This window comes from Aphelocoma coerulescens, chromosome 6, assembly GCF_041296385.1.
Source record: "Aphelocoma coerulescens isolate FSJ_1873_10779 chromosome 6, UR_Acoe_1.0, whole genome shotgun sequence".
Lineage (NCBI taxonomy): Eukaryota > Metazoa > Chordata > Aves > Passeriformes > Corvidae > Aphelocoma > Aphelocoma coerulescens.
In genome coordinates, this window is record NC_091020.1 from 32,887,236 (window position 1) to 32,904,690 (window position 17,455).

The 17,455-nt window shown below is 42.3% G+C and overlaps 2 protein-coding genes across 9 annotated transcripts; both read left to right on the plus strand.

Moving 5' to 3' along the window:
• Positions 1-674: 674 nt before the first annotated feature.
• On the plus strand, positions 675-10,013 carry LOC138112700 (uncharacterized). 8 transcript variants are annotated; one of them, XM_069020202.1, is made up of 12 exons: positions 675-873; positions 1,206-1,283; positions 1,866-1,952; positions 2,298-2,393; positions 5,645-5,686; positions 5,792-5,833; positions 5,938-5,973; positions 6,679-6,711; positions 6,862-6,894; positions 7,011-7,073; positions 8,231-8,333; positions 9,054-10,013. In XM_069020202.1, exons 1-12 carry the CDS (start codon positions 756-758, stop codon positions 9,343-9,345), a joined length of 1,023 nt encoding a protein of 340 aa, XP_068876303.1. In that variant the 5' UTR covers positions 675-755; the 3' UTR covers positions 9,346-10,013. The 8 variants fall into 8 exon arrangements, with proteins under 8 accessions (XP_068876303.1, XP_068876302.1, XP_068876301.1 ...); XM_069020201.1 differs by having other exon boundaries at positions 677-873; positions 5,795-5,833; positions 8,228-8,333; positions 9,054-10,012; XM_069020200.1 differs by having other exon boundaries at positions 677-873; positions 5,648-5,686; positions 8,228-8,333; positions 9,054-10,012.
• Positions 10,014-10,035: 22 nt separating this feature from the next.
• CUZD1 (CUB and zona pellucida like domains 1) lies at positions 10,036-17,386 on the plus strand. Its single transcript, XM_069020493.1, is given in 8 exon segments — positions 10,036-11,224; positions 11,442-11,463; positions 12,351-12,574; positions 13,406-13,564; positions 14,075-14,168; positions 14,170-14,484; positions 14,807-15,075; positions 16,054-17,386. Coding segments are annotated over 8 exon segments (1,338 nt in total). The 5' UTR covers positions 10,036-11,142; the 3' UTR covers positions 16,227-17,386.
• Positions 17,387-17,455: the final 69 nt, after the last annotated feature.

Consider the following 17,455-nt stretch of genomic DNA (forward strand, 5'->3'; position numbering starts at 1 on the left):
GCCCATTAGCTCTTTACAACCTCCCCAATGCTCAGAGTCTAACTTTTAACTCAAAAAATCATGTGGTTACAGCTCCTTGGCAGACAGTTTTCTAGAAAGGCACATGCTCTGAATTACAAGTTATTGCTCCAAATTACTATTTATTCATCCACTGCAACATTATTTCTGCTCTTTGCATTGCTAATACAAGCTGTGTTTGCCTCTTACCTACTAATAATCAGTGAAAACATGAGGCAAGTCTTTACACTCCAGGTCTAAGTTCTGATTCCATTTTTCTGCTGAAATAATAATAACAACCTGGAAACCTTAATGTACAGATTCAACTCATGTTTCTTGGGATTTCTAGGTGTTACTTATGCTCTTCATACACACAGTCACAGACGAGCAGGTGCTAAAATGCAGTTTTCTATCATGCAGAACCATAGAATCATGATTATTTTTTATTACACTTTATGTAACACAGAAATGAAAAGCTGGTTCCACAAACCATTTATTCTTAAGGTTTTAACACAGTAGCAACTGCGACAACTACCACAGAACCCCTGATTTCTGCTGGTAAAGGCAAGGTTAAAAAACAAGCTGCAAATGTCACATGTGGAAATTTTGAGCAACAGATGCAACTTGTTTAAAGCAGACAGGAGGAACACAATTCTCCCAAGTTCACTTACAACGACTGCTGGAAGCTGTTGTTCTGAGCCACACGAGCAAAAGTTAAAGTCCAGGGATGTGGCTTTCTTTCCCATGAAACCCAAAGTATGAATGCTTTCACAGATCTTTGCCATGTCTCTGCAGGTTCCTCCCCTGCATCCAGCTCAACCCCAGCACAGTCTGAGACATCGCCTGCTCCAGAGACCGTGGCAGCCCTCAAGGAAGGTGAGGCACACATAGGGGCTGGAATTCACTCCCAAAGCACAAGACAAATCCCATGTTTTATTCCCCTTCACAGTGGCCCCTTTGCACCTTTCCAAGTGACTACTGCACCTCTAGTAGTGAAACAAAGCAGTCAGAAACACCACAGGGATCGACTGCCTTTGTTAATAAATATTAAATGAGGTGAAAGTAATTTTTTGTAATCAAAATCAAAAAGCTGTGCAATGACTCACTGTCCCACAAAGCTGTTCACCTTCATCAAGACCTCCATTCACATGGTCACTCCTAATTTCTGCCAATCTCTCTCTGCTTTGTATTTCCTCAAATGGCCCCAGATGCATCTTCTGCACCCAGGACTGTCGCAGAGGAAATCACTACATCAGCTCCCAAAATCCCAGCCACAGCTGATGGAGGTAAGAGCAGCCATTCTGCATTGGCTTTTCAGAACAAACACTCTGGTAATTTGGGGTTTTCAGCTAAATTAAGATGTGACCATGTAAATCTGTAAATATCCTCATAGCAGACAACACAGTTGTCCTTAGTTGCTCCTTTGTGAAGGAACAACCCCCCTACAACGTCTTCACTTGAAAAATACCAGCCTGTCAGGACACGGCAGGGATACATGTACTTGCTGATTAATATCTCTCAGTTGTAGCTATAAAGAATACACTTATAAATTTGCAAAGAAAAACTGTCCAGCTCACTGTCATTTTGTGTGTCCAAAATTCATAAAAGCTCTGGCAATGTTAAGGATCACAGCCAGGCATTTGCACTCATTTCCCTCAGCCTCTCCATTTATTCAGCAGACTGATCATCATGGAATGGTTTGGGCTGGAAGGGACCTTAAAGATCCAACCCTCTCCCATGGGCAGGGATACCACCCACTAGATCAGTTTTTTTATTAAGCCTGAGACCTAAAGCAAGTCAAAAGCTCTTCAAGTCACTTTTAAGCTTTTAATTGCTGCTCGCAGCCATTTAATTTCTCACCCTTTCAGCCTTCCCTAGCACAACTGCCTCCCCTCCTTCCACCAGCACCACGAAGGAAAGCAGGGCATCAGAAATCCCAGCTACGCCAGAGGCAGGTAAAGGGCATTTGCACAATATGCTGCATGTCAGAAAAGGGTGGTTGTAGGTTTGAGTTAGGAGGGGACATCAGTGGAGAAGCCAAGATATGCTGCAAAATCAGCATCTCTCAGTGCAGCTGGTGCTTGTTTGAACTCAGCCTGCTCAGTGCCAATCTGCTGCCACCACCCAGATGGGGGCTGTGAGTGCTGTGGGCAGAGCCTGCTGCAAGGGGAGCTGGATGGGGCACACTTGGAACTACGGAATCTGAAGACAATTAAATTCATCAAGAGCTGCTCTCAGTCTTTCAGCCTTACCTCTGGCTCTTTCCCTCTTGTTTCTATATTTCTTCCTTTTTCTCACAGCCTCTGAAGATACTTCAGAATCAAACTTGTCACCTGCCCTATATGTAGAAGGTGTGACTACCTCAGCTGCAAAAATCCTTTCCACAGTGGCTGAAGGTAAGATACAGACACAACGCCATAAAATCTAAAATTAGTGCTTGAGTTTGTTCAAAATAAATTACATTTGTAGGATTAAAATAAATGAATAAACCTCAAGATCAGTCAATTGCTAGTTCATTGTCTCAGTGAAGAAAAATTCAGCTTATATTCAATCTTAACAAAATATGACCTCATCTGAGTATTTTGACTCAAATTACCGGATTTTAGAGGCTACAACCCAAGTCTGTTTTCCTTCAAGGACATAATCAAAATCATATCAGCAACCATCAGCTCTATTTTCTATCACTGACTGATGTTTTTGTCAAGTAATGTATTTCCTCAACACTTTCACAGTCCCTTCAAAATCCTCCTTTGAATCCACCTCAGTGAATGCAGAGCCTGAGGCAGTAACTACACCAGGAATCCTAAACACAGCTTATATAGGCAAATTCTGAGTTGCAAAATCAATTTGGAGCCTCGGTGAGCTAAGGGACAGACAGACTGTATGGCAAAAGTTTCAACAGATTTTTCTGCCACAGAAGCAGGCAATTTGAGCACATCAGCCACAGGCAGTGCTGAGCCACCTCCAGCACTGCTGTTTACAGGGAGTGAAGGTAAGGAAGAGCCAGGCACAGCTGATGGTGCTGCAGTGCGTGTGCCCACACCCCACCTTGCCCCATGCTCTGGGTTGGGGCACCTATTTTGTAAAACACTTCGCAACCTTTTAATGAAGGGTTGATTTAATGAGTTTATGAAATATTTTCTTATATATTAAAAAAATCTTCAAATCACGATTTCACCAGACAGGGCTGTTTTGAATCAGACAGCAGCTGAGCTGGGACCTTCCCCTCCAGCACAGGCTGTCCCACCTCCTGCTCTAACAAAGCAGGAATTGATGCCATTAGTACATTTAAACCCCTATGCAAACCTCCCCCCAGGGAGATGTTTATGTACTCTGCCTCTGAATTGACCTATAATTAACCACAAAAAAGGCTGGGACGCTCTATTTAAACATCTTTTATTTACATGTATTTTCTGCAGTTCCTCTTTTCTCTTTCCCAGACTCGGGGGTGCAAAGGGACTTGTGGCCATCCTGTTCAGAGTAGTGACAGACACTTCCTACATAAACTAAATTCAGCTCTTTCAAGCTTCCCTCAGAGCTCATGATTCTCAAGCCTTCTGTGTTCTTGAACCATTCCTCCAAGTTGTCCCTGTTCTCATGGTCTGGGAGCTGTGGCTGTGTAACACCCGCACCATCTGCTACTCCAAGATGCTGCATAACATGATAAACAATTTCCAAGGCAACTGATAATTCCTCTCTTTAAAACTTCTTTTTAACACTGCTTGTCTTCTACAGCCTTACTTCTGCTGTCAGAATCCACAGCTGTGACTCAGGGCCAGCGCTAGGAAGTTTAACAGAGATTTACTCGCTGCTCCACCCATTAACCTTATTTCAAACAGTGTTTTCATGTTCCAGATCTAGGATCTATCCTAAATTCTGTGAATGTTGTCTTAAAAATTAACAGCCAAAAACCCTTCAGCGCAGTGAAGAAATATCAGTCGCTCTTTTTCTACCTTTTTCCTGCCACTCATCTCACTTTCAAAAGGATAGAAACAAAAAGTTTCCTTCTTAGAAGACTATTTTACAGAGCTTTGATGAGATTGTCTTGCTTATTCAGAAAATTTCATTTTACTTATAGACACCATGTGTATCAGTGTTGCTGTTCAATGGTTAAAGGGAAAAAAAGGCTCCTTTCCAGCTCTAATAACTTAAATACTTTAATTTGTACTTATTGCAGGTAAACTGTGTTAAAGTTGCATGAAAATTAAGTGCTCACTGATTCCTTTGATTATATTCGACATTTAACAAAGATTTTTCTTTAAAGAGATACAGGTACTGATTGTTTTCTTTTATTGATTTGCTGAAAGTGAAAAGTGGCTGTTCAGCTGTCTATAGGCACCCAACAAGAATACATTAAAGATTCTTAAGACTGCCATTTAATCAGTCCTTTATTTTCTGAAAAAGTCCCCTAAAAATTTGAGATTGCTGATCATATTTCAGATTAATGAAATAATTAATTTATTTAGAAACTTTAATGGGAAAGGCAACTCCCTCCCATAAAGCCATTTTTAATACCAGCTGAATAACAACAAATTCATGTTTGCCTGCAATTCAAGCTCTGGATCTGAATAGAGAATTTTTAACCTGCCTCTTTCTCACTATTCCCACCTGGATTTAGACAGCTGATGCAGTCTTAAAATAGTCTTAAATTTCTATTTAACACCTTTCACCATCGCTGATGAATACTCAGCACCTGGATCAACAGCTTGATTAGCATTTCTCTCAATTGTCTCGTATTTGGCAGTGTTGTTTAGAACTAGATCTTGGGGAATGAGTCAAGCACGTTTACAGCTCTTTACAGCCAACTTCTGCAGAAGTAAATCCTTGGCATGGTGCTGGGGTGGAAGGAGCTTTGATCATGGTCAGCAAAAAGGAACTAGGGACAAAGAGTTCTAGGAAACACGGCCCTCATCTGCGATAGATGTGCATTAGTTGGTCACAAATGGCTGCCAGGTGACAGCAAAAGGTCCCAAAATGAAAACCTTGTAACACCTGCCCCACCAAGGGGTGAGACAGGTGTGAGCACGTGGTGCAGTTTATGATGGCCACAAAACAGGAGGGACCCAAATTATGTTGGTGGTGGTGTCTCTGATTTCTCTCTCTGAAAGAAAAATACACTCCAGGCCCATAAAACTAATTTGGAACTTCAGATCTCTGAAAGCCTTTCCCTGTGAAAGGGAGATAAATGTGTGGAGTGTTCTGTAAGCACCCAGCTCTCAGAAATTAGCCTGGGCTGAGGAAATAGCTCTGCCACTGTTTTGGGGAAGTGGGGCTGTGCCAACCATCTGTTATGCCAGAGGGTCAGCAAGGATGGGGAGAGAGGCTGAACCAGGCAGTATTTAAAGGATGGGAAAAAGAAAAACAAACCCAAACCATATTCCTTTAGATTGCAAGGTATCCCATAAAAATTTGGCTCTGCCATAACTATATCTCAGCCTTCATAGCCCTGATTTCCCATAAACAGGAAATGCTGTAGGTCTCAGAGGAAAAGTATATAGTTAAAATGTAGGCAATATTTAATTGCACCTTTTCTTTCTGTATTAAGTAAAACAGCATTACTCTGGCTTATATGCTATGGCCCTTGGTGGAAAAAAAATATACATTTAAAATGCACACAATATTTGATTTAATCTTTTCTCTCTCACAGCAGCAGTCTCTCCTACTGCTGAACCCGGGGGCACAACTGCTTGTAAGTAAAATAGCATTACTCTGACGTACATGCTATTAGTCTTGGGGGAAAAACCATACATTTAACATGCACATAAAATTTCATTTCACCTTTTCTTTCTCACAGCAGCAGTCGATCTTAGTGCTGCACCAGCAGACATTACCAACAGTAAGTAATAAAGCATAACTATGGCCTACATGCTACAGGTGTTGGGGGAAAAATATACATTTAACATGCAGACATTATTTAAATTCATCTTTTCTTTCTCACAGCAGCAGCATCTACTGCACCAGCAGACACTACTGCTTGTAAGTAATACAGTGTTGCTCTGGCTCACGTGTTTAGCTGTCTGCCTTGCTCTGATCATGTATTGACTGGCTCCCTGTCTCCACTGTGTGTTTAATATCATGGGTTTAACTATTAGAATGGGACATAATCCCAATTGCCTTTCCTTTGGCTTCCAGACACAATAAAGGAGCAAAGGGGAAACATTGGCCCTGGTGAGGGCACTCGGGAAGGGGCAGACACACTACATTAATATAAATTCAGATTTGCACTTGATCATCCCATTCCCGGGAAACCAGCCTTCCTGCGCCTCCCAGAGCTGCATCCCAATCGCTGCACAAACTGGCATGTGTTTCCCATGGGAATGGGCTGGTTCAGTGCCCACTGAGGTGCTGGCACAGCCCTCACCAGCACACGGCAGTGTGCGGGCACTGTGTGTTAGAAACTTTATCCCAGTGACCCCAGCCCCCAAAGCGGTGTTTAGCAAACAGCCCCAGGCTTCCAGGGCTGTCACATGGCCAGAGCCCGGCAGAGGCAGCACAGGGATGTGGTTTTCCTCCCACTGAGGCTGCTCCCACTCTAGAACTTTGCCCTGGGCAGCAGCACCATTGTCCAGTCCCCCCGAGTGAGACCTGTAAGTCTCCTGAAGTTTGGGTGTTTCTCACCTCCCAGCACTGGGAAAACAGTTTTTGACCTGTAGTTTTGTTTTCTCCCAATTCCCCAATCAGCCTCTGCAGAAAACACAACACCTGGAGCAGCAGGTATGTGTGGCTTCAGTATATTGATCAGAATGTCAGGATCAAGCATCAGCTTGAGTGAACTCCTGCTCCCCTCCCCTTTGACAGCCCTGGCTTTGCCCACACAGTAATGGAACAGACACTGAAGTGTGGCTCTTGTTTTCTGTTTGACAGCCACGGCCGAGTCCACAGCAGCTGAAAACCCAGGTATTAATTTCTGGTCATTTATTCAACTGTGGTGAGCAGTTTACTACATTTCATGTGAGTCATCCATGTATTTAGAACATGGACAGTGTTTAGCTTCATATTTTCTCTTCTCACAGGGACAAGCTCACCTGCTCCATCAGTCCCTCCAACTCCTGAAACAACAACAGCCATTGCCACTAGTAAGTGATGCAGAGTTACCCTGGTTTATACCCTTAATTCTCTACCAAACCTGGGATCTGATGATGTGCTGGCAAGGCTCCATGTCTCCACAGCATTCCTCAGCTCATGGATCCAGTATTTAACTTCAGGGATAATTCCTTGGGCTTCCACACAAATCAAGGGATCAAAAACGCTGTTGGTATTGATACAGGAGGAATACCTGCTCTGCTGAAAGCTCTAAGGAATTGGAATTCACTGGGGCAGACACATGACACCAATATAAATTCAGATTTGCTCCAGATGACCTCACTCCTACAAAGTCAGCCCCCGTGCACTTTCAAAGCTGCATCCTCACTGAAAGCTGAGTCAGTGGGAATCCTTCTGACATATTCAGTGGTATTTGCTTTGAGCCTTAGTTTTCTACAGGGGGCTTTACCTTTTGAAAAAATCAAATAGCACATTCTGCTCACTAATTGATAACATTCTGCCTCAGTTTCTTATGGAGCAGGTTAAGGGATTCTTTTAGAGTCTGGCCATATCAGCTACACTTTGATAAAAGGCACTTGGCTGCTTTGGCAAAACACACAGGAAACTAACTGAACATCAGGTGCAAAGCAGACATTTGAGCAGGGGATTATCACAGAGAGGTATAAACAGAATTCAGTCTTGTTCCCATTGGCAGAGGGGATCTGAGTTCAGGGGAAGAGGGAGAGGCTGGATGGAGGCAGAGAGATTGGGAATGCCATGGCTTAGCCACAGACCACATGCCACTGATACAGGGCTGGCAGCAGAACCATCCTGAGTGGTGGGTGCCAAGGGGATGAGCTGCCCTAGGTCTGCACCACTTGAAATATCCTCCCATAACCTGCCAGCTGCTGCCCAGCCCGTGCCCTGTGCTCTGGAGGGCTCACAGGCAAAGAGACAGGCTCATGATTCCAGTGAGCTCACCCTCTTTCACAACAAAACACTACCACTAACCTCGGGGTTAGTTGTAGGAGGGAGAACTGAGCTTTTAATGGAACATCATCAAAGAGAGAGAATTTCATTTCCTCCCCACTCAGCTGCTGTTCCAGGCCCACATTTAAATTTGCAAAGCAGGCCAGTACTTCATACATGCTGCATTTTGCTCTGTGTTTACTTCTGGTGTATCAACATTCAATTCCTTCCTCTGCAGCAGACCTTATTCCCCTGCCTAACTACATGAAGCTGGTGTTGCTGACGTACTTGAAGGACCTGTGCCAGCCAAGGAGACCTGGGATGCCAAGAGCAACAGTGGAAGGGTAAATATTTATTCATGCATGTGAGGTTGCCCCAAACATGATTTCACACCATTTTCTTACACCCTTCAAATACACAGGTTCAACTTGATTTGACTGCTCCATCATGCCCATACTACCAGTTCCTAATCATACCAAAATTTTGCAAAACACCACTATTTCTGCAGCATTCTTCCTGCCTGTCTGTTGATCCAGAAGTCCCTGGAGCCATTCTTGCTGTAGTCACTGATTTATGGCACCAGATGATGCTGGCAGGGTTTGAAAGACATGTTGGAGGGGCTGGGATGCTGGTGTTGTCTTGGCTGTTCAGGGGAATCCTTCATGAACAGCTCTAAGCTTCCAAAAACCAAAATCCTTCTTTCCAGGGTGGGCTGTCCTTTAGTTTGTGTTAATTAAGCATGATCAAGAGCAGAGTGTCCAGTAAAATTCCACTACCCCATCACTTTACAGTTTATAATGTGATTTAATATATGATAACAGAATTCACCAGGTGCTTTACAAGTGTGATGTTCATATGTGTTGTGATGCATATTACACCCACAGACATTCAAATTCCATGCAGTGGCATCTGTGTTAGGAGTTCAGTGCTGTGAGCTGTGATTAACATCACAGCTGGACATTTTCGAAGGAAAGTTTCTTGTAACCAAGGAAACAAATGGGCTTAGTGAGCATGTCACAATCATTATATGACAATTTATGTGGTTTTTTTTTTTCCTTTTTCAGGTGCATAAGGGACCCAACCTGTGGGAATCAGCAGTCATCAGCCCAGAGGCTGGTCCAGTTCCGTTACAGAGCTCCTGCTAACCAGAGAGTTTGCCTACGGTGCAAAGTATCAGGGTGCAACACACAACCTCCTCGTCCTCCCCGACCCTTCCCAGACAACAGGTTCCCTTTTCCTCCTCCCCGACCCTTCCCAGGCAACAGACTGCCTCCTTCCCGAGGCTTCCCAGGCTCTAGGAGAAGAGCCAAGAGAAGCACAAGTAACGACGTTGTCATTATCATTATCCCCCAGTAATGCTGCTTTTCTGGCCATGACGTAATGTTGACCACCTCCAGACCTGTTCATTGTGTTCCAAGATCTGCTGCTGATTTCTAGAAATATACTAGTGGGTGTAAATGTAGAGGTATTTAATCTTAACTGTACTTGGGTTCCTTAATTTCACATCTATCTAGCAGATCTGTAAAAGCCTAAACTTCAGTAAATATTCCCAGTGACAAAAAATAATTGGATCAACTGCCTGTTTTTTCTCATCAAGACTTTGTTTCCCTCTCAATATTCTTCCAGTTCTAATTGTGTTCAGTTCATACAAAACTCCACCACTGTGCTCTGCTTCTTACCAGTAATGATCTAAAGTGCATTTGGTTCTGATAGACACAGCATTGATTGGCAGGGATCCGCGTGCCAGCTCACACATTCACTGCAGATCCACATCCAGTCACAAAATGGATGTTAACGTTTGAAAATTTCTTGTAAGTACATGTATGGGTTTAAGAAATAAAAGGCTACACAGAGTAAATGCAAATGTAGCATTTACAGAAACCAAAGGGAATTCAAATGCTGTGCAACATCTTTAAACATACGTTCAATGCCTCCATACTCAAAGGCAGTGTAAGTACATCTCAGGATGAAGAGACAGTTGCATTTAAAATTCTAAAAGTGAGTTAAAAATCAGAGAGTTGTTTTAAAGAAGGCATAGGTCTGAGATTAGAAATACAGTATCATTACAAATGCACCATATACTAGTTTGCTTATAAAAGAAAATGGTTTTGTCAAAAAAAAAAAAAATGCTATGAAAGAAAAGCACCTGGCTGTGTTTCAATAAGGACTTGACTTTTCTAGTAAAGTTGGAAGAAGCCCTGTTTGCTCAGCTGTGGGGTTTGTGCTGTCCGTGCTGGAACAGAGCCCAGGCAGCTCCTGAGGGAGCCCTGGCTGCTTCCACACCCCGCAGGTCCCACCCCGACCCAAGGCCAGGTAACAGCACACCTGTGGCACTGGCACGGCCACAGCCTCAGGAGCTTTAAAGACTGGGAACCCACTGCTGCACTGAGAAACACTCGAGTTCAGAGCTCTCGTCCTTATGAGAAAAAATAGGGTAAATATATTGGAACAGGTACTTTGTTAAAGTTGTGCTAAAAGGAATTCAGGCTTTCAGGACTGTGCTATTTCCTTGCCTCAGGAAGGAGAGGCCGATTCCTTTTTTCTTTTGTAGCTTCCAGCGTGGGGCTAAGAAAGTTTTGTCTGCAAAGTGGTTGCAGTGCAATTTTCTTTTAATGTGTGAAAAACATGAATCTGGCCTTGCTCATCCCTGTGTGTTTCAGCAATATATTCATGACAACTCTTTCACAGTAGTTGCACTTTACAACCTGAGGAATCCTCAGCAAGGACAGGGAATGCTTTGCCCAGTATAACCTAAAGAGAGAGATGTCAAAATGAAGGTGGAAGAAACCAAGCTCCTGCTGAGCAGTGCTAAGAGAAATTTGCAAATGTGTCTCCCAAGGGAGTCTGTCAATCCCTTCCACAACACTCCTGCTCATGTCAACACCCCCCAAACAGACTCTCAATGAAAGCAACTGAAAAACGTGCTTTGAACCCACAAACGCTGACAAAAGCACTTTAAACTTCCTCCACACAATGCCCAGTTAAAAAAATGGGCCCACCTGCTTCTTTCTCATTTGTATCTGTTAAAAAGAACCAGTGACTGAGAGATTAAGCCTTCCCTCCATGATACCATTTACTACAGGATGGTAGTGGAACAGCAGGAGGTACAAAAGTCAGAAAAGCCAAAGCCTGCCCTCCCCAGCTGCCTTCAAAATGCAGCTGCTCAGGCAGTTCCTCCTCCTGCCTCTCTTCATTGCTCTGGCTCTTGCTGAAGGCAACTCGATAGAATTCACAGGTATGGAAATCTGTTTATCTGTTACATTTTACTGATTTCTGCACAACGAGTCTCATACAGGCAACTGAAGGTCAAAACGTTAAACATCTCTAAAGTGAATCTTATTTTAATGTGCTGATGCACAATAGTGACACCTAAATGTAACTGCAAGCATTTAAAATGGTAAATAACAAATAATTCTATACATTCCACCCTATGGCAATTTTTGTAATTTAAGAACTTGATTTTGAAGAGGTTTTGCTCTGGAATGTAGGTTTGTTTTTATAAATTAACACTGTTGGAGTAACAGGAATCAGGTGACTAACTGGGAAACATTTTGCTTTTTGAAAGAGATTTGTTCACTTTTCCTTTGTTCAATCAGAAACAATAAAGAGCTGGTGGTTGCTCAGCCTGGGATCACCATTCTGTGCTCAGATCAGCAATTCACTGATTAAAAGAAGGTAGTTATTGTAGGATAATGAAGTATTGCTGCAGAGCTGCTCCAATGGTGTCTGACCACAGAACCCCAGAGAGTGCAGGTAGGGAGGGCTGACCCTGTAATGCTCTTACAATGAGGAGGTTTCATATGTGATGGTAAAAGTCTCTCCTAAACCTTTCCATTCCCTCTGGAGTCCATCAGAAAGCCTGACTATTTTATCTGGGAATGCATGCACTGCATAGAAAATTCTCTGGCTGCTTTAGACCATTATTTTTAGATTTAAAGTAGAAAGGAGCCCCTATGCTCAGAGTGGATTATAAACTTTCTCTAAAGTTTCCTATACAATGGCCATTACTTCAACTGCTTCATAACTAACTGAGTAATGCCAGTGATGTCAGACATAGTTGAGTTGTGGGTTTTTTTCATAAGAGAACTTATGAGGCCTGAGGCTTGAAGTGCTTGTGGTGACAAACCTTGCTGAAGAGGGTTGCTGAGGTGTCCTGCATCACCTGGCATTGAGAAATGTAATAACTTTTCTATGCTTTATTTGGTTTTAATAATGCCTATTTGTGGTGTTCTGTTCTCCATTCTTTTACTTCAGTTGAGTGGAACTCATCAGAGACTTAATCTGCACTGGATCCTCTCTCCATTATGATCAAAGCTATCTGTACTCAGATTTCCCTGGAATGATTTCTCCTCTGTCTGCAGCCTGGAATTGGACAGAAACTGCCAGCTTGACTTCACAGCGGTCTCTGATGGCCCCACCACGAACTCTGGATTATTGGGGAAAGTGTGTGGGTGTGCCCAGCCCACATTTGAGTCTTCTTCAAACGTGATGACAGTTGTGCTGTGCACAGACAACACCAACTCCTACAGAGGATTTTCAGCTCAGTATTCCAGTGTTCCCCTGCCAGGTCCTGTGGAGCCCAACAGTGAGTGCACTTGATACATGGAGAGGATGCTGATTCTTTTTATGATGTGATTCTTCCCTTAGAAACATCCAAAAGAACTGATGGTTGATACTGAGGATTTAAACCTTTTTAATGGTTGTATTTAACCCTTGTTACACACAAAAACCCCACATTAGTCTCACCTACAGAGCATAAGTTATTTCCTGACCCATGTGCAAAAGAAAACCTGTTCTTTCACTTTTGGGTCCTTTTCTTTTGGCCAGCCCCACTTAAAATCGGAGTTTTTCTTTCTTTTGGACAAAACGGGCATTGTTACCATGCTAAAATGCAAAGATAAACTCTTATTGTCTGGTTAAATGTTCATTGCCTGAGGTACTCAGGGAAATGGTCTGCACTGGTTAGTCAGAGTTTAGGTGTGTTGTAATCTCCTTTCCCCTGAGCTGGGCCTTATTTTCTTTATTGGTCCTATATCCTTGCATGTCCATCTTCTCATTAACTGAGGTGGAAAGGAGCTTCTAAAGCCTCAATGTCTGACATAAATCAATTTCCTCACCCTCCATTCTGCATCAGCACTCTGATTCCTTTTCCCTTTTATAAAGGCAGAGACCCATTCTGTGTCACTGGGTTTTAAATTAAACTTTCAGCATGAGTTTTAAGTGCTTTTGCTCTAGTTCTGAAGTTGAGCATGAAATTTTGGTGCAACTTTCTGCATGACCTCAAGTGTGCCTGAGCTTTTTCACTGACAAATCCAAAATCATGTGACAAGTTCAAGGATTTAGACAAAGTGAGAAATGACCATAGCACTTTGTCCTAACGTAGTTTTGGTTTTGTTTGATTCTTTTTCAATGGCAGCAACCCTTACATGCTCTTTAAACAGCATGAGAATCATTCTCAGCAAGTCTTACCTGGCCTCCCTTGGCTTTAGTGAAGCTTACCTGCAGCAGAATGATCCATCTGGCAGACCAGTTATAACAGATTCAGTGATCTTCTCCTTCCCACTGGCCAGCTGTGAGATAAAAATATGAATAAGCCAGTAAGAGCTTATGAAAGATAAGAGCTGGTAAAAGCAGTGCATGAATAGCATATGAGAAAGTTGATTTTACTTTCACTCAGCTCATCTTGTTCCATGTTTCCTGTCTTGAAGTACAAAAAACATTTTTTCCTCTTTAAGAATCTGATGATCAACGAACCTTTCAAAAGAAATATGGGAGAATCCACACAAATTTACCCCCAAGAGATTCCCAAGGGCTAGTTCCTAACACTGCTTTGGTAAGAGTAACTGGAGCACAGCTTCAGTACTTCCCACACTCCATGCACTATGTCCTAACCTTTTTGCTGCCTGGGTTGGTTCAGTGTTTTGAAAAAACAGGAGGAGGGTTGATAACATTTTTTGGTTGCAGCCTGTTTCACATTTCCATGGTATCTTGAGCATGTGACAAGCACAGCTGGGCAGGTTTGTAACTTTAGCCACAGTTGCTTTCAACTGCTCTGCTCATGCCATCCCAGCTGAGCCCTTCCCACGGTTCCTTTCCCAGGATGAAGGCCACAGCATCACTTACACCAACACCATCTCCCTGCTCCCAGCTGGCAATGGCATCGACAGAACACAGAGATCCCTGCAGAATGAAGAACAATGAAACCTTAGAAGTCATTTACATAACAAAAAACAATGCCACCCAACACATGGCTGCTGGGGGAAGGTACAATGGCAGCATGGCCTTCTACGAGTCACATCAGCTCTCCAAGCCCACACAAAACCTCCCCTCCAAGCCCACACAAAACCTCCCCTACTACGTAGACTTGAACCAAACTCTCTTTGCTGAAGTGACTCTTCATTCCCCTGACCCAAATCTCCAGGTGTTCATTGATACCTGCACAGCATCTCCACAGCCTGATTTTGGATCACTGACATATGACTTAATCAGAAGTGGGTAAGGTTAATTTTATTAGTCTCCTGATGTGTGAGGAAATGGAATCTAAATGTCAACTGTACTTCTTTTGTCTCTTCCACATTATCTTCTTTAGTAGACTGTGGTTGGAAGTGAGTTACAGATAAATTTGAAGATGTTCAACAAACAGAGCTAGGCAAAACATCATGCACCACCATCATGCTGGGGAAAGGAAAAAAGCACACCATTTTATGCCCACATGTACGAACAGTGCCCTGGTTAAATGCTGTAGTTAACAGTTCACAGCACTTAGAATGATTATTGTAAGTGGACTACTTAAACAGATCTGTACATTCTGTTGTACCTGCAATAAAGATAACATTGTGGTAACCTACCCAGCATTTGAAAACCATGGAAGATTCAAATTTAGGGCCTTCAGGTTCCTGCAGAGCTTTCCATCAGTTTATCTTCAGTGTGATGTTGTGATCTGTGACAGCAACACCACCAGCTCTCGCTGTTCCAGAGGCTGCAGCTCCAGGCAGAAAAGAGACATTTCTCCATACACGTGGAAAACTAACATTGTAATGGGTTCCATCCACCTGAAAAGAGATCTCAGGGCTGCTGAGTACTCAAGTAAGAGAGAAAAAATAAATAAATAAATATACATATGTGTGCACTTCACTCAGTTTTATTGTTGGTACTCCAGATAATCAACACAGCTGACTTACTCCACGCCAGGTTAAATCCTTCCCTGCATGCACTGGCCAGAACAGGAATTAAAAGGACAATCTTGGGAGCAGAAACCAAAAGCACCATGCCTTTAAATTAGAGCTGCAGAGGTGTTTGTAAGACAACTAAGCTTTAGTGCCATTTGCAGTCTGATCTACTGTGGTAGAGTACTGAGAGCAACAGAAACTAAAACACATGGAAAAGCTTTTTTAGAAAGCTTGTATTGCTACTCCCACTGTGCTCATTGTTCTCACCTTTATGGAGCCCAAAGCTCCACCTGAGAAAAGCACATTGGGCCACTTGCTTTCAGGTATCAGATCTAAGAAATATTTAAAATTAACCTTGTTCTTAATAGTAATAAGAGTATTTTCTTTTTTTTTTTATTAACCTTTCTGAACTCTAAAAATATTTTAGATACATTCCCACTTACAGCAGTAGTGAAAGATTTTGCATCCACATGTATGAAAGTGGACACATCTGTAATGTGAAAAGAATTCAAGGGCAAATAGGTCACACCAGGTATTCTAAAGCACAGAATGAGTTTTACTGAGGAGCAGAATAGGAAACCACTGGAAGGCACAGGCTTAGAACCACAAGTTGCTTTTTTTGCCCAATTTTGCTTCAGCAAATGTCTCAAATCTCTCTCATAGTGACAGCACTGCTTAGCAGAAACTTGGCTGCAGCAGTACCAAAGAATTGAGTATCATGTTCTGCAGGATTGTTTTATTACCAATTTTTACAACTCTTCAGTGTTATGTATTCAGAATTTGAATGCTGTGAGGGTCATCTCAAATGAAAATACCTCAAAAAATGCTTATTTAATTTCCACTGAAATGATATAGTAATCTAAACTTTAAACACTTTCTTTTTCTCTCTACACAGAATCCCTCACTGAAGCAGAAGCTGAAAAAACACCAAACCTGCAACAATACAACTTCTAGACTCTGGCACTTGTGATTTTAATTTCAAACATTCTCCTTGTGGTAGCTGTGATACTAAAACATCACAAACACCACGCAGGATACAGCTGTCAAAATATCCAGAGCTCGTTTTAACTACTTCTGGAGATTTTTATTTAGTGTCAACTGCTATTCATATTTGTCACCCAAAGAGGGAAAAAATAAAAAATCAATAAATTAACAGCATTGGAACTTAACAACGCTCAGAAATCTATTTCTTTTGTTATCAAATAAAAAATCCAAACCCAAAAACCTCTCAACTTAGTACTCTATCTCAAGTCACTGAGTTGAAAAAGAGTGTGTCTACCTCAGGATAGACTTTATACCTTTACAAGCATGAAGTACAAGTTAATTAAGGTCCTTTTGTTTTGAGAAAAATAAAAATCTATTTATCTTTTTGAATCACTTTGAAACTGCACCTGGCAGGAGTTAAGATCAGGGACAACTGTAAGATGTCTTTTCAAAGCAGATTATCCTCTCTTTCAAATCTGCTCCTGTGGATTTACTACCATCAGGATCTGACAGATTTCAAAAGACATCAGTTTTCCAGAAGAAAATATCAGGCAGAGTAAATAAAGACACTGGATTGTACATGCTTATGCTGCATGAGTCAGCACCTGCTTCCCCATCAACAGCTTTTGCCAAAAATGTCTGGGCACCCAGCTGAGGGGTTTACTGTGAAGTCCCTACACCCTCCAATTTAAATGGTGCACCCCAGAATCCAAGAGCAACAAACAGAATGAAGTTTGAAACGCAACCTTCCACAGAAGAGGGGCTTGGAGTCACATTCTTACTTCCCCAAATGACAGCAAAACTGATCCCAACAGGTTAAAGGAAGTGTGATGCAGTAAGGAAAACTCTGGTCTTCTGGAGCTAGCCCAGCACATCCTGTCTGGATGATGTCTGCTTGAGAGGGACACAAATGAAGTACTTGCATTTCTTAGGATAATGAAACCTGGATAAACAAGTCTGCTGAGTACACATTCATTTCACTTGTTCCTGCACACTCAGGTAGTTTAGGAGGAAAAAAAGTATCACAGACTTGTTATAGGTATTTCTTAAGGAGCCTGGACTCCTAATTTAGGTGCCTGTACAGCCAACAAGGCTTCTGAAGAAGCCAGGCTGGGTTCACATTTCCTGAGCTGTCTAAAGACAACTCCACAAACTAAATTCTAAATTAGGCAATGACAATCCAACGCTCCTCTCAGAGATGAAACAGCAAATGCCTTCAACAGGAGTGCCAATAAATCAAAAGTACAAACAAACTACACTGTTCTACTGATAACACATTTCAGATCAAAAATTAATACAACCAAAAAAGGTGA

Bases quoted from the DNA above. Each gene is read 5' to 3' on its own strand.
- LOC138112700 (XM_069020199.1), top strand. From the start codon at position 756: ATGAATGCTTTCACAGATCTTTGCCATGTCTCTGCAGGTTCCTCCCCT. The intron at 874-1,205 runs GTGAGGCACACA...AAATGGCCCCAG, and splicing joins CGTGGCAGCCCTCAAGGAAG to ATGCATCTTCTGCACCCAGG. The intron at 7,074-8,227 runs GTAAGTGATGCA...CTTCCTCTGCAG, and splicing joins AACAACAGCCATTGCCACTA to CAGACCTTATTCCCCTGCCT.